General features: G+C 49.9%; 1 protein-coding gene and 1 long non-coding RNA gene across 2 annotated transcripts in view; one reads left to right on the top strand and one right to left on the bottom strand.

Annotated features, from left to right (window-relative positions):
* The window catches only part of Fstl4 (follistatin like 4), a 433,128-nt gene that overhangs the window by 107,042 nt on the left and 312,877 nt on the right, over positions 1 to 13,209 (bottom strand). Inside the window, exons 5-6 of the mRNA XM_032911962.1 lie at positions 5,691 to 5,884; positions 1,763 to 1,886 (exon numbers count right to left, since the gene is read on the bottom strand). Of these exons, the coding sequence (XP_032767853.1) occupies positions 1,763 to 1,886; positions 5,691 to 5,884 (318 nt within the window). The remainder of the gene's footprint in view (positions 1 to 1,762; positions 1,887 to 5,690; positions 5,885 to 13,209) is intronic.
* The window catches only part of LOC116908672, a 70,224-nt gene that overhangs the window by 45,480 nt on the left and 11,535 nt on the right, over positions 1 to 13,209 (top strand). The gene's annotated exons all lie outside the window — the stretch shown is intronic.

The following is a 13,209-nucleotide window of genomic DNA, read 5'->3' as shown; positions in this document are numbered from 1 at the left end:
ACCACAGGGCTAACACTGACCTACTGCTTTTACTCCTGTAGAGCTGCCCACTGCTTCCTCTTCCTGAAGGCCGTGTGCATCTGTCCTTCTCCCTTGAGAAGTGAGCACCTCCAGTACCTCCAATATCTGCTTAGACAGCAAGCCCTGTTTGCTGAAGACCAAACTGTCTTAACTAGAAACCTGCACATTTCGGCTTCCAGTAAAACCTGCTTAGTGCCAGGAAACATCTCCTTTGTGGGTGAGGATAAAAAGAGCTCCCTCTAAGATGGTCTCAAGGTTACTACAATGCCTAAACGAAGGGACTCTGGCCAGCTCGAGTGTGGCTGACATGGCTCTTCTCCCTACTCCCTCTGCCTTACTAAAGGCCATTAGATTACATCCCTAAAGCTACTCACCAGGGACTATTCCCTTATTTGGTCACTTCCTCCTCCTGATGCTGACCACGAAAGATCCAACTATCAAAGTATTGAAGTCCAGCCATCAAAAGTCTCCTTTGGCTCACTTAATTAATATACTCAATCAAAATTAAACACCTCATCCTAAGATGGGGTTCCCCCTTTACCTTTATAAACCGCCATATACCTATGGGCCACTTATATCTCCTATCTGTCCAGAGGGCAGTCCTTTGTCCAACAGGACAAATATGCCTCCTTCTTCTCCCTTGTTCCCTTCCCCTTCTCCCTCACCTTCTATGTCCTGCCTTTGTCCCTTATCCCTGCCCTCTGTCCCTAGGGGGCGGATAAATCTCCTTTGTGTTGAGAACTTGTGTTGAACACTTTTCCTTTCTCTAATCCTATGAAATAGTTCCAATCAAGGCTGGGCCTCTTTAAGCAGTAGCTAGAGGCTATAACAACATGTTAATGATTTTTTTTTCCTGAGAATTGCTCATTAGGGAGAGTTGAGTGCCTCTACTCAACTCCAACAGAAGTACTTGGGTAGTTAGTGACTGATCCCAGCTGCCTGGCCATGCCTGTGGCATCTCTCTAGTCTCCCTCCAGGCCGCCCAGTGGAGCCCGGCTGCCTCCATGTCCACTGCTGTACTTTCCCCTGCACTGAAACATCTCTCCTGGAGGAAGGAAGCTTATGGTTCAGGAAGTAAATAAAACAAGGCTAGGAAGCTCCTGAAACTCACAAGATTCACAAGACACCACTCCCTCCCCCCCAACAAGTTATATCAGTAACAGAAATTGCAGGACAGAAGAAACTCTCTGACAAGCCCACCTGCCTTCAAGTCCTACAGGTGAATTATTGCTGTGATCTGTGGGCTTTTCAGTGGTACTGCCACCTTGGAGTCATCCAGGCTCCTTTAATTCCAGTAACTCCCTGGTTCACTAAGCTGAACTAGGGTGGAGTCATTTCTGTGATCTGTCACTAATGCCACATCTGAGGTAGATAAACATTTCTTCATGTCTCTCCAGGAGAAATCACATGAGCACAGTCAGAGGGTGGTTGTTACAGTCCTGTTGTTGTTCCAGCCCCAAATCCCTACATCAATGAGGAACACCTTTACTCAAAAGGCAGAGGGTTGGTGAGTCCTCTCCTTCCCACATACCTCGTTTTGCCCTTTTCAGGCTTGCACAGAACAATTTCAACTTCTTTCACGTTTAACCCAAATCCTCCTGGAAGTCAGCTGTGGCCAGGCTCACATGTCCCAAGTGCCCTCAGTCCAGGCACCTGATACCACATCACCACCACAGCACAGGATGGATACCAGAGGAAATTAGTTCCCAATCCCACAGCCCCACACAGGGGTCTCACTTACGGAAGGCTGTGTAGAACTCTCCAAGGGTCAAGGAGCCGTCGCTATTATAGTCGTCAAATCTCAGGAGGTCGCCTGGTGAGCATCTGTTCAGTGAACCATCCATGTCCTGCTCCTTTAGCACATACTGTGAGATGGGACGAGACAAAGCCAGAGTTATCAGTGAGCTCAGCATCATGGATGTTGCTGGAAAATGCCCCAGATCTAGTGGGGAGTCAGGGTGTGGGAGCAGATGAAGCCTGAGTCAATGTGTCCTCTTGACCTGGCTATGGCCATATCAAGGTCCCCAGTGCCTCGGACCCATGGGAATGGTAGAGCCTTTCCTAGGTTAGGCTCAGGGATATAGCAAAGTCTCCCCTGGGTCCGCATACAGTGTTGATGGTGTGTGTGGACAATATAGACACAACCCCTTTTCCTTGCTGGCTGCAGCCTCAACTGCTCCCCTACAGAAACCCCCATCCTAATTAGCAAAACCTGCTTTCTGGTTCAGCCGTGGTTATGGTTTGTATATGCTTGGCCCAGGGAGTGGTACTGTTGGGGGGTGTGGCCTTGTTGGAGTAGGTGTGGCCTGGTGGGTGTGGGCTTTAATACCTTTGTCCTAGCTGCCAGTTTTCCAGTAGCAGCCTTCAGATGAAGACGTAGAACTCTCAGCTATGCCTGTACCATAGCTGTCTAGATGCTGCCATGCTCTCACCTTGATGATAACAGACTGAACCTATGAGCCTGTAAGGCAGCCCCAATTAAATGTTGTCCTTTATAAGACTTGCCTTGGTCATGGTGTCTGTTCACAGGCTTCACTAAGACAGAAGTATAGAATAGACTTGCCTTCTCAGTTCAGAGGTGTAAAATAAGCTGGGTTTCCAGGCTGCTCCTGGAGCATCTCCACGAGAGTGAATTACCTACCCAACCCCAGCTTTTTGTGTATCTATACACCTGTCCTTTCTTCATTCCCTCAGTGCTCCATTCAGGGCAATCCTGTAGCCTTGCAGGTGCAGCATTGGGGAGTACTCCGTCTCTGGTCTTGTCTGGTTTAAATTCCTCATTTTATAGATAAGGAAACAGAGGCCCAGAGAGGGAAGGAAGGGCCGGGCATCAGGTCTGTGGTCTCCTTGACTATCAGACAGACCCAGGTGATGTAAGTGAGGAAGAATCTTTGGGGCTACTTGTCTGTCACTTGTGGTGTTTATGGAGAAATAGACTAGAGGAGGGCTTGATTACAGGAAACCAGCTAACAGTTGAATCTGGGGGGAACCCCGGTCACTATTTGTGAGGCTTAATTTCCATGGTCAACTTGACCCGAGTTTGGAATTACCTAAAAGACACCAGACAGCTTTAACTGAAGAGAGAAGTCTAAACATGGACTGGGTACCAGACTGAATAACAGGGGGAAGGAAACTGCAGAATCACAAAACCTGACAAACATTGGCACTCATCTGTCTCTGCTTTCTGATGGACGGCTTGGGGTGACCAGCAGCCTCATGCTCCTGTGACCACATTTCCTCACTGCGATAGACTGTATCCCCTCAAACAGTAAGCCAGAAACAAACCCTTCTCTCTTAAGCTGCTTCTTGAGAGGTCTTAGATCACAGTGGTGAGAGAAAGAACACACCACACCTCATCTCTGTATCCACTCCCCAACCTCACCACTGTTAGAGAGTTGACCTGCCACAGCACACGGCCAGAGAGCAGCTGCTGGCCAGATCATCTCACGTTTCTCTTGCTGTGATAAGAGACCCCGGCAAAAGCAACTTAAAGGGAGAAGGGGTTCTTGCAGTTCTGGGACATGCAGTGGCAGAGAGGGTGTGGTGACAGAGCTGTCAGGTGGCAGAGCGGGATGCTGGCTGTCAGCTTACATGTCCACTTGGGAAACACAGGCTGAATGGGAGCTGGGGTCAGGCTACTAAGCCTAAGCCTACCCCAGTGGCCCACTTCCTCCACCAGGACTCCATCTCCTAAGGCTCTGACAATCTTCCCAAATACTACCATTAGCTTTGAGCACACATCCACACGTGAGCCCATGGGGGGCATTTTATGTGTGCACCACAGTAAGACCTGAGCCTACCCTGCCTTCCATGTTCTTCCAGGGCCACCAATGTCAGCCCTCAGTCAGGATCCTGATTTAGGGGCTATTGGTGGACTCCTGTGGACTCCTCTGTGGTGGTGGTTTAACCGAGAAGCCACAGAGCCTCAAGGGAGATGCTACAAAGGAAATCAAGAGAGAGGAAATGATTTTATTTTATTTGGGGGTGGGAGGGAGGAGGTAGAGGCATTTTTCTCTTTGTTTAACATTCCCAGCTTGGTCTGCTATATTAAAGCAATTTAATGTGATAATGTTAAAAAAATGACCCTTCACCCAGAAGTGAGGGTGTTCGATAAGAAGGAGATCAACCATGACGCCGCAGATCAATCTTCCGAAGACGGAAATTTCCCTTTGTCTATTTCTACATTGGAAATTGATTAACTTTTCATAGGACCAACGAGTTCTTCCCTCCGGCGCCTCTGACTCAGTGTCAAGGCAAGGCCCACATTAGCTGGGTTCTGCTTGGCGGATTTATGAGATAGACTTTAAATATATTAAATTTTAAAGAGGAAATCATAGTCCAATTACCATGCTTGTTAATGGCTTCAGGTGCCTCTGGCCACGTCTCTGCCAGGTTAGAGCAATGAAACCGAGAAGATCTGTTGGGAGCCAATTGGGTTTGAGTACCAGGTACTCTCAGGACCAGGCTGATGTCACTTGCCTGTACTTCCTGCTCAGCCTATGGCACAAGGAATAACAGATGGGGTGTGTTCCTGCAGGCAGTCATAATTAGCAAGTCCTCTGGGCTTTCTCAGAGCCATTCTTGTCAAATGCTTAGCCATGCTCTTTAGGGTCTTACCTAGAGCTGAGGAATGAATACTACTGATAGAGTAGGGGTATGCTGGCCCGATGCCCACCATCTGTGGGCAGGCCTTGGGATGCTTGGGTTTGTGTAGTGAGTGGAACATAGTTACTGGTTACTCGACTCCCTAGAGCCACAGATTCCTCACCTAAAAACACCTGTGAAGAGGGACAGACAGTAGCATTCCTGACCTTACAAGAGAGCATGCTGAAGGATGAAGGGGGGGGCCGATGATGATGATGATGACGACCATGACAAGAACATGTCCACCGAGAACATCCTATGTGCCAAGTATAATGTTAAACGTGTCACATGTCTTACATGTTTTAGCACCATTAATTCCCATGATGTCCCTGCAGTGATGAGGTTCACAGCTGAGAAATGGAGGCCTAAGAGTGAGGGGCCTCTAGAGACTCGAAGGCTCATGACTGCTGGCAGCAGGTTGGCTGACTTTGAAGCCTGTGTTCTTGGCTGCTGTCCTACAGAAAAGGCAGTATTTATCCACCCTGAGCATCCTTAGCCTCGTGCCTTTGCTGGGTGGACACAGGGCTTCCCCACAAGCAAAACGGTTGGGGGGGGGGTGGGTCCTTGGCATCTGGATAGCAGAGAGGAGAACTGTCGCTGGGCAGAGGCCTTGGGGACCCGCCAAACTGGAGTGCCGAAGACACTCACTGCTGCAAGTACTACTCCCCTTTGACATTTCTTTTGTAGAAAATGACAGGCTCAAAGCTCCAAAGACTAGTTTTCTAAGGAAAACACCAGTGGGCAGCCCCTTTGAGGAGGTTTTACCTGTAAGCTGAGGAAGCATCAAAACTGGTTTGTAAACATGGGCTGAGGGGGCAGGCGGCAGGGAGACCGAATTCTGTGTGTAAGACATTCTCAGAGGTGCTGACAAGCTGTGAGTCTTAGGAAGGGGAGGAGAGGGGTGCCCTTGGCAACTGGTGACAGAGACAGTTACAAACAATTGTTCCCACCATGGAGCCCGGGTGCTTCTTCATCACGCATGGCTACAGGATCTCGCCACAGCTCCAACTGAGTGCCATACCCACCTGAGCCAGCTCCAAGCTGCCGAGGCGGCCATTGCCATCGGTATCCAAGGCCTTAAACAGTGACTCCACCAAGAGGCGCTTCTGGGAGGCGAGGCTTTGCCTGTGGGTTTCTTGTTGGAGCGGCTGTCTGCGGCTCTGGAGTGCCAGAAGGACATTTTTGAGGCGGGCATAGCCAGCCACGGTGCACATGTCACCTGGAAAGAGAAGACAGTTGTTATGTCAGGTGCACCCTGGGGGCTTGAAAGAATGTTCTGCCCATCAGTCCATTCACCTGTCTCAGTCATAAACAATCGCTGAGACATTTCCAGTGTGCAGTAAACAGTGCTATTGTCATAGAGGGGGCTCACTTGTCCTTCTGTCCCCTCACCCCACCTACTGATATTTAAGTCAGATATCTCACACCAATAATATGTGAACCAGGCAGAGTCGGGAAAATTCTTCCAGTGGAATCTGCAGCTGTTGTCCCATGGTGCGAGGAAAGCCAGCCCCGATTGTATTCTGTCACAGTCTGCTTTTCTGTCTTAATCCTAACTTAAAGGCTGCTTTTGAATCCTTGGCCTCATAGATTAGAGAGTTTTAGTTAACAGGGCTAATAATCCCTGCTTAAGGTAATTAGGTACACTCCCAGAGCTGGGTTACTTGAAAACAAACATGTGTACACAAGTCCATGACCAAGAAACAAAAGGAAGCTTTAGGAGATTAAACCGAGCACACAGCCCATTAGTCTTAGGCCTTTTATCACGGCTGTGCTCGCTGAATGCATCGACATCGCTCGGTTCTTTGGCAAATGAGGCCTGTGATGCACTGTGACATGACATGGTTTATCTTGCTGGTGACGGGGCCACCATACAGGGCGCAGCCAGGAAACAGGGGGCCATAGGGATGTCACAGAGCAGTGCTCCTCCAGCTCCACATTCAGCCTGAGGACATCAGACACTTCCCGAGCCTGGCCTTGTTGAGACTGGGGAATGCCGGTGTGGGCTCCCCCACCCTCCATTCTACAGGGAAGATCAAGGGGTGCTATGTCTGGACTGTCTGGGATCAGGGCTTCTTCCCTTGAATTCTAACCCCAGTGGAAGGTGCCAGGTTAACCGCTCTCAGGGCCAGCTGGATAGTCAACAGGCTGGGGACCTCTGGCTTTGTGAATTGCAGCTCTGTGGCTTCCAGGTTGTGTAACCTGGGAAAAGCTACACAGGCCTCAGTGATTTCAACTGAGAAACGGGATAACAGTGCATCATCCCACAGTGGGATATTATGAGGGTTAATTAACATATTGGCACGAATCTTTACTCTGAGCCAAGGCTCAGTGATTGATAGCTACTCTCCCACGTTCAGTTGTTGGAACCTCGATGGGGAGAGCGCTGGTCCACGTGAAGAGCCGTTTTTCTCTCCTGCCCTCCCTCTCTCATTGGAGAAGTCCAGATGGCCCAAATACCCTTCCTCACACTTGTTTGTGTTTCTAGATTTTCTTCCAATTTGGGGTCAATTGATTCTTGTCAGAAACAAATGCCCATTACTATTTCCTTTGTGTGTTTATTTAGACGAAAAAAATCAATTGCTGTGTTCAATATAATCAAATCTATTTGCTTCTTGGGAGTCACCATGCTCTGGCGGCGGGGCCCCCTCCCATCCTCCCGACATGCTCACATTCCTCTCCTGCCTGGCAGGTGATACATTTCGGAGAATTCCTAGGACCCATAAGCTGATGTACCCCAGTTTTAGATCTTCATGGCCATGGGTTACTGAGCATGATCTCCATGCCCTGGTCTCATGACAAAGCCAATATGGCTGGAAGAATGCGTCTGGTGACTGAATTATGTTTTTTCTCTCAGAAAACTATGTTTTGGGGAAAGAGGATGGTCTTACGTGAGTCAGCCCATCACCCCTACCAAAGAGGGTAAAATCTGGTGCTGGCAAATGGAGCAGAAATGAGGGGGACAGAGGAACAGTAGGAGGGTATCTGCTGGGGTGGAGGCTGTGCATAAACTGGTCATTTTATGGGTGCAGACACCTGCCCTACATACTGGGAAGCTGGTGCCTACAGTGACTAGAAGGCAACCCTCAGACATGCTGGTCAGTGATGAGCATTCTGAGAGCCCATGATACCAGGGCCACCTAAAGGTCAGATCAGGCAGATCAGATGGGGAGTGGGGGTCTTAGGCTTACTGGTCCCCCAACATTCCCACAGGTTCTTGGTGCTGCCTGTTGCCCTGTGCCAAGGGTCTACAGCTAGGCAACCCCGCCGTGGCTACTGGGGAGACCATGAGGTGGTCCTGTTGAGGTGGACCTGGGGGGCTGTGGTAGCTTCTCAGGCTCTGCTCTCCTACCAAACCCTGAAGTTCTTTAGGCTGTGGATGTGACTTAATTGGTCGAGTGCTTGGTCAGCCTGCAAGAAGCCCTGGGTTCAACTGCCCCTGAAAATCCTGAGGTGGAGGCAGGAGGATTAGAAGCTCAAGGTCATTTCCAGCTACACGGCAAGTTCGAGTCCAGCCTGGGTTATATGAGACCATGTCTCAAAAGATAAAAACAAAAACCAAAAACCAAACTCATACTGTTGTTCTGAGAATCAGAGGCTTCTCTCCTGTGTCCAGAAGTCAAGCTGGAGGCCCAGTTGAGTGACCCGAGTCTCCAGGGTCAGGGTCCTGTGCTGCCCAGGCCATGTTGGTCCCATCTGTGTAGCAATATTTATTGACATTCTATGTGAGCGGGCTAGGGTTTTAAGAGTCTCAAGGAGTAGGAGATCAGTTAAGGGGAAGGGGGAGCGGAGCAGAGGCTCAGACCTGCTGTGTGCGAGCTATGCTATGGAAGGAGGCAGAGGGAAAGGCATGGTGTAGGGAGCAAACTGAGCTTCTGGAGGCCCTTGGAGCTAGAAAGAGTCACTCGTAGGCCTGTGGACAATGTCAAGGCAGGAGAGGGCAGTTGGTCCATCTCAGAAGGGCAGAGAGGCCGCAGGCTGGTGTGGAAGCCAGAGCAGGGATCCAGACACAGTGACCTGATGTTCTCAACTCTTGTCTGTCCTTTTCTTTCCTGAGGATCTGTCCCACCTGCCTGCTAGTCCTCTGCAGTGCTAGGGACGGAACCCAGAGCCTTGTGAGCTCTAGGCAAATGTGCGACTACTGAGTTACACCCCTGTTTCTGGCAGATTCTTACATCTCTCTTCGTCCACATGCAGTGCAGTCATATTTCAAACGAGTGGCATGGAGAACTCCGCCTAGACTCAAACCATTTCACCATCTGCCTAGAGTCAATTGAACTCTTCTAGTCCTGCCCCCAAGTCCACACATTGGGAAGATCTGAGGACGTAACAGAGAAAGCCACCCAGGTACAGGGGTTTAGGTACCCATGGAGGCCATCACTTTAGTGGCTGTGGTCTACCCTCTCTTCCTAGGGACACACTTGATGCTTCTACAAACATGCCTTCCTGGATGGCTGTTTCTCATGTGTGTACTTCACACTGTCCCCTTTGGTAGGGACAGTCAGGAGTGGCTCAACCACACCAGGGTACTGCACACTCTTGCATCTGCCAGACCTGTCTACCTAGGCTCCAAACCCTGTTTCTAAACTATTTAGTTTATCATGTGCCAACCTGAGTCCCATCACCGGGACCCGCAGAAAGGTGGAAAGAGAGAAACGAGTCCACAAAGTTGTCCCTCCCGACTTCCAGATGATAAAAGGATGATGTACCAATCGAGCAGATAAGCAGGTAAGCACGTGGATAAATAAATAAAATCAAACCAGGGGAGGGAACCACAGTGCCCAGGAGTCAGGAGCAGGAGGACCCATCACAAATATGAGGGCAGCCTCTGTTAGATAGCTTCTTGCCAGCAAGGGATATAGAGTGAGAGACCATACTCAAAGAGTAAAAAATAAAACAGAACAAGATAAATAAAAGCAATCATCTATATCCATCTACTCTCTGCATCTGATGCCAACATAGTTGACCAGAGGCTACGCTAACCTCTGCCTAGGGTTCCTGGAAAGGAAGGCATGTGACATTTTTTGGGCTAGGGCAGGGTCTAGTGTTAGCCTGGCTTCAGCCCACTGGCTCCTTGAAGGGGAAGGTTCCTGGAGGGTTAAAGGCTTGAGTATTTACTACACACCCCTCTCTAGTTCATTGCCAAGGCTTCCTGGGCTAGCCTGGGGCAGTGGAAATTCATAATGTAAATGCTACAGGCTGCTGAACTTGGCCTGTAAGATGCTTCATCTTCATTGTCAAACTGACAGGATTTAGAATCACTTAGGAGAGATACTTCTGGGGATATAGGTGAGGGAGTTTCCAAAGAGTTAAACTCTGAATGGGGGTAGTATGGTCCTTTGGGCTGGGGTCTAAATAAAAAGGAAAAATAAGAAAAGGAGAAATCCAGCTTAGCACCATCCATCCATCCATCTGCAGTGTGGAAACAATGTAACAATGCTCCGGTCCCTGTGCCTTCTCCACCATGACTGGTGCACCTTCAGACTGTGAGCCTAAATCACGTTGTTCTTCCTTAAGTCAATTTTGTCTCAGCCATGAGAAAAGTAGCAAATGTAGCCAACACCCACAGCTCTTATGAGCACTGCCTAGGGAGCCTGAGGACCACCTAAGCTTGACGGGGTGGGAGGCCCTACCCAGGCCTTTAACATCTCAGAGCATCATGATATAACAACATGACAGGACTTTGCTAGTGCATATGGTCACCCAGGCCTGAGGTGTCCTTTTAATGACACTGGCAGGTTGCCCCCAGTGAGAAGGGATGTAGCTCATTCATTTTTATATCCTTCTCTGAGATAACTGACAACTAGCCCTATGCATATAGACCCATGGAATGAGGAAGCCATCTTGGATATTTCCCCCCTCCCTTCCTTGACTCAGGGCCATTTCTACTCTGGGAACTCTCCGTGCCTGATTGGCTGTCGGAAGGTACCCAAGCCACTTCCTGTTGGGCTTAGGGTCCCCCACACAGCAGAGGTTGTCCACTTAGTTCCGAGATCCTCCTGCATCTAGACCAGGCTTTCTTTGGTAGATAAAATATTGATCAGCGTACTGAGGAGCCCAGAGTGTGTCCCTATTTTCCTGTCAGAACTTGGTAATGAACTGCATTTATCAAGCCCGTTCTCCATGAGAAAGGTCAGTTGCAGATCTGGCTAAGTTGTCATGACACCTCATTAATCTGGCTCCCTCAATAATTGTCCCTCTTTGAAGATTCTAAAGTGTTCCCATTCTGGCTTCGCTCCCTCTGCGCCGAGGGACATGATCATAGCTGGAGCACAGACTGAGCTGCATTTAATATTTTGAGCAGAGGGAAGAGGAAGCAGGAGTCGGCTCCAGAATTAAGTGTCCATCAGAGGGATACTTGCTACTGCGAGACAAAGGGAAGCAGGGGAGGAACTGTGACTGTTCCATCAGCCACGTGACCTCTGCCAGACGGTGCCTCAAAGGAACTGTCTTCATTCTCTGGCAGGTGAAGTTCCATTCCTGGGGGTGGGAGGGGTGTGTGAACTCCAGAGGGTCCTGGGGGGGACAACATGGTACAAAGTGGGTGAGACAGACAGACAGCAAGAAACCCATGTTCTAAGAGTGCATGCATGGACAGGTTAGGAGACGGAGAGAGAGAGAGAGAGAGAGAGAGACAGACAGACAGACAGACAGAGAGAGAGCGCACGAGCATGTGTGTATATGATGTGTGTGTGTGCCTGCGTGTGTGTGTGTGTGTGTGTGATATGCACATGCTTGTGAGTGTGTGATGTGTGTGCATGCATATGGGTGATGTGTGTGCATGCATGTATGCGTGCATGGGTGTGAGTGTATGATGTGTGTGTGTGAATGCGTGATGTATACGTGCATGCATATGTGTGTAATGGATACCTGTGAGTGTATGATGTGTGTGTGCATTCTTGTGAATGTGCGTGTGTGATGCTGCCTCCTCCTTACTCATTGGAGCTGCTTTCCCTCAGGCCCTTAGTGAGCCCCCTCCCACCTCCTTCTGTACCATACTTGGCCCTGTCTAACTAAGCCCCTTCCTCACTGCCCCACTTCTCCATCATGGCCCTTTCCCAGTCTTCCATTCAGTACTTACACACCCTCTGCTAACCAGCAGGCCCCATTAGTTCCCTGCTGGCCTGGTTTGCAGGTGCAAGCCCAGCACCTGGCCTACCCCTGCACCTGGGAGGCAGGTGTTAAACATCTGTTAACTTTATCACCATAGTCTCCTCTGTGGGGAAGGGAGGCAGAGGGGCTTGGATGGTGTCATAATGGTAGGGGAGGGGTGGAAATCTGAAGATGATGGCCCCAGTCCTCCCTGACATCAGTTTCCTGAGTGCAGTGTGGATGCAGGAGGATAACTCTTTTGAGTGTGGGGCTTGTGGCTTTGTTCACAGACAATCAAACTTTCCTAGGCTTGCCAGGGCCTATATGCCTTTACTGCACCCAGGGGACATCCCAAAGCCATCACTGATGGCTCTGTAGAGAGAACTCAAAGATGGCTATCCTTAGGGGGAGGTTGAGGGTGGCCAGTCACAGGAAACTTGGACACTAGCTTATATGGAAGGGCCTCTTCTGTTGGGTACAAGGTGGCTCTCTGAAAAGTGCCTGGGAGAGGAAGCATAAGAAAATGCCTTCCGTCTTCTATCCTGGGCCACCCTTTCAGGAAGGTTTGAGGGGACACTCAGCTATGACTAGCCTTAGGGAAGACCTTTCCCTTGCCTGGGCTCTGCACAGCTAATGTGCATAATAAGTAGCCCAGAGACACTGTGGGCCTGGGAAGAACTTTATATACAGGCAGATCGTGAGGTTCATGGGCTTTGGGGGACCCCAAGGTAGTAACTATGAAGACCTGTTGTGTTCCAGCTGGAGATAATTCCCTCTGTCTGTCTTGTCCCTCACTGGTCAGCCCTGGACTCAGATGATCTTAACCCCATCCTGGAGAGAGGACACAGGACTTAGACCGCCCAGCATCACCCCACAATGGCTTTCCTTTCATGAACGGGGTGGAGAGCATTAAGGGGGTGGTGTAAGCTGAACCTGAGACACCCTTCGAAGACCCCCAGGTTTGAATGATTGTTTCCTCGGTGTTGGCTCTGTGTGGGAGGCTGTGGAGCCCTTAAGAGATGGGGCCTCAGTGGAGGATGTGGCTCATGGGGGCGGGGCCTCGCTCGGGGTGAGCTGATTGGGGGACACTAGGTGGTTATATAGCTCACATTCCTGCTGAGATGGGCTGTGCCCTCAAACTGTGGACAAAGTAAACTCCTTCTCCCTTAAGTCAGTCACTTCTTGTCTGATATTTTGTCTCAATAGTGAGGAACATAAATAACACCGAGGGAGAGGGCGAAGGGCTGTGGTAGAGACTGGGGGGTCTGTGCTAAAGGGGCCCTGATGCTTACAGACCATTTTCCTGAGCGGTAGATAGACCACTGCTTCAGTAACCACACAGGGGCCACCTACTGGAATATAGCTGTCCTGAATCTGGCAGGGTGGCATGTAACGTGAGCTCGGGGTCCCAGTACAGCACCTGGCAGCACCCCCAGAGAGGGCTTGAGAGAC

This window comes from Rattus rattus, chromosome 9 (assembly GCF_011064425.1).
Source record: "Rattus rattus isolate New Zealand chromosome 9, Rrattus_CSIRO_v1, whole genome shotgun sequence".
Classification (NCBI taxonomy): Eukaryota; Metazoa; Chordata; class Mammalia; order Rodentia; family Muridae; genus Rattus; species Rattus rattus.
Note: the sequence above shows the minus strand (reverse complement) of the source record. Positions and strands in the feature narration are given on the sequence as shown.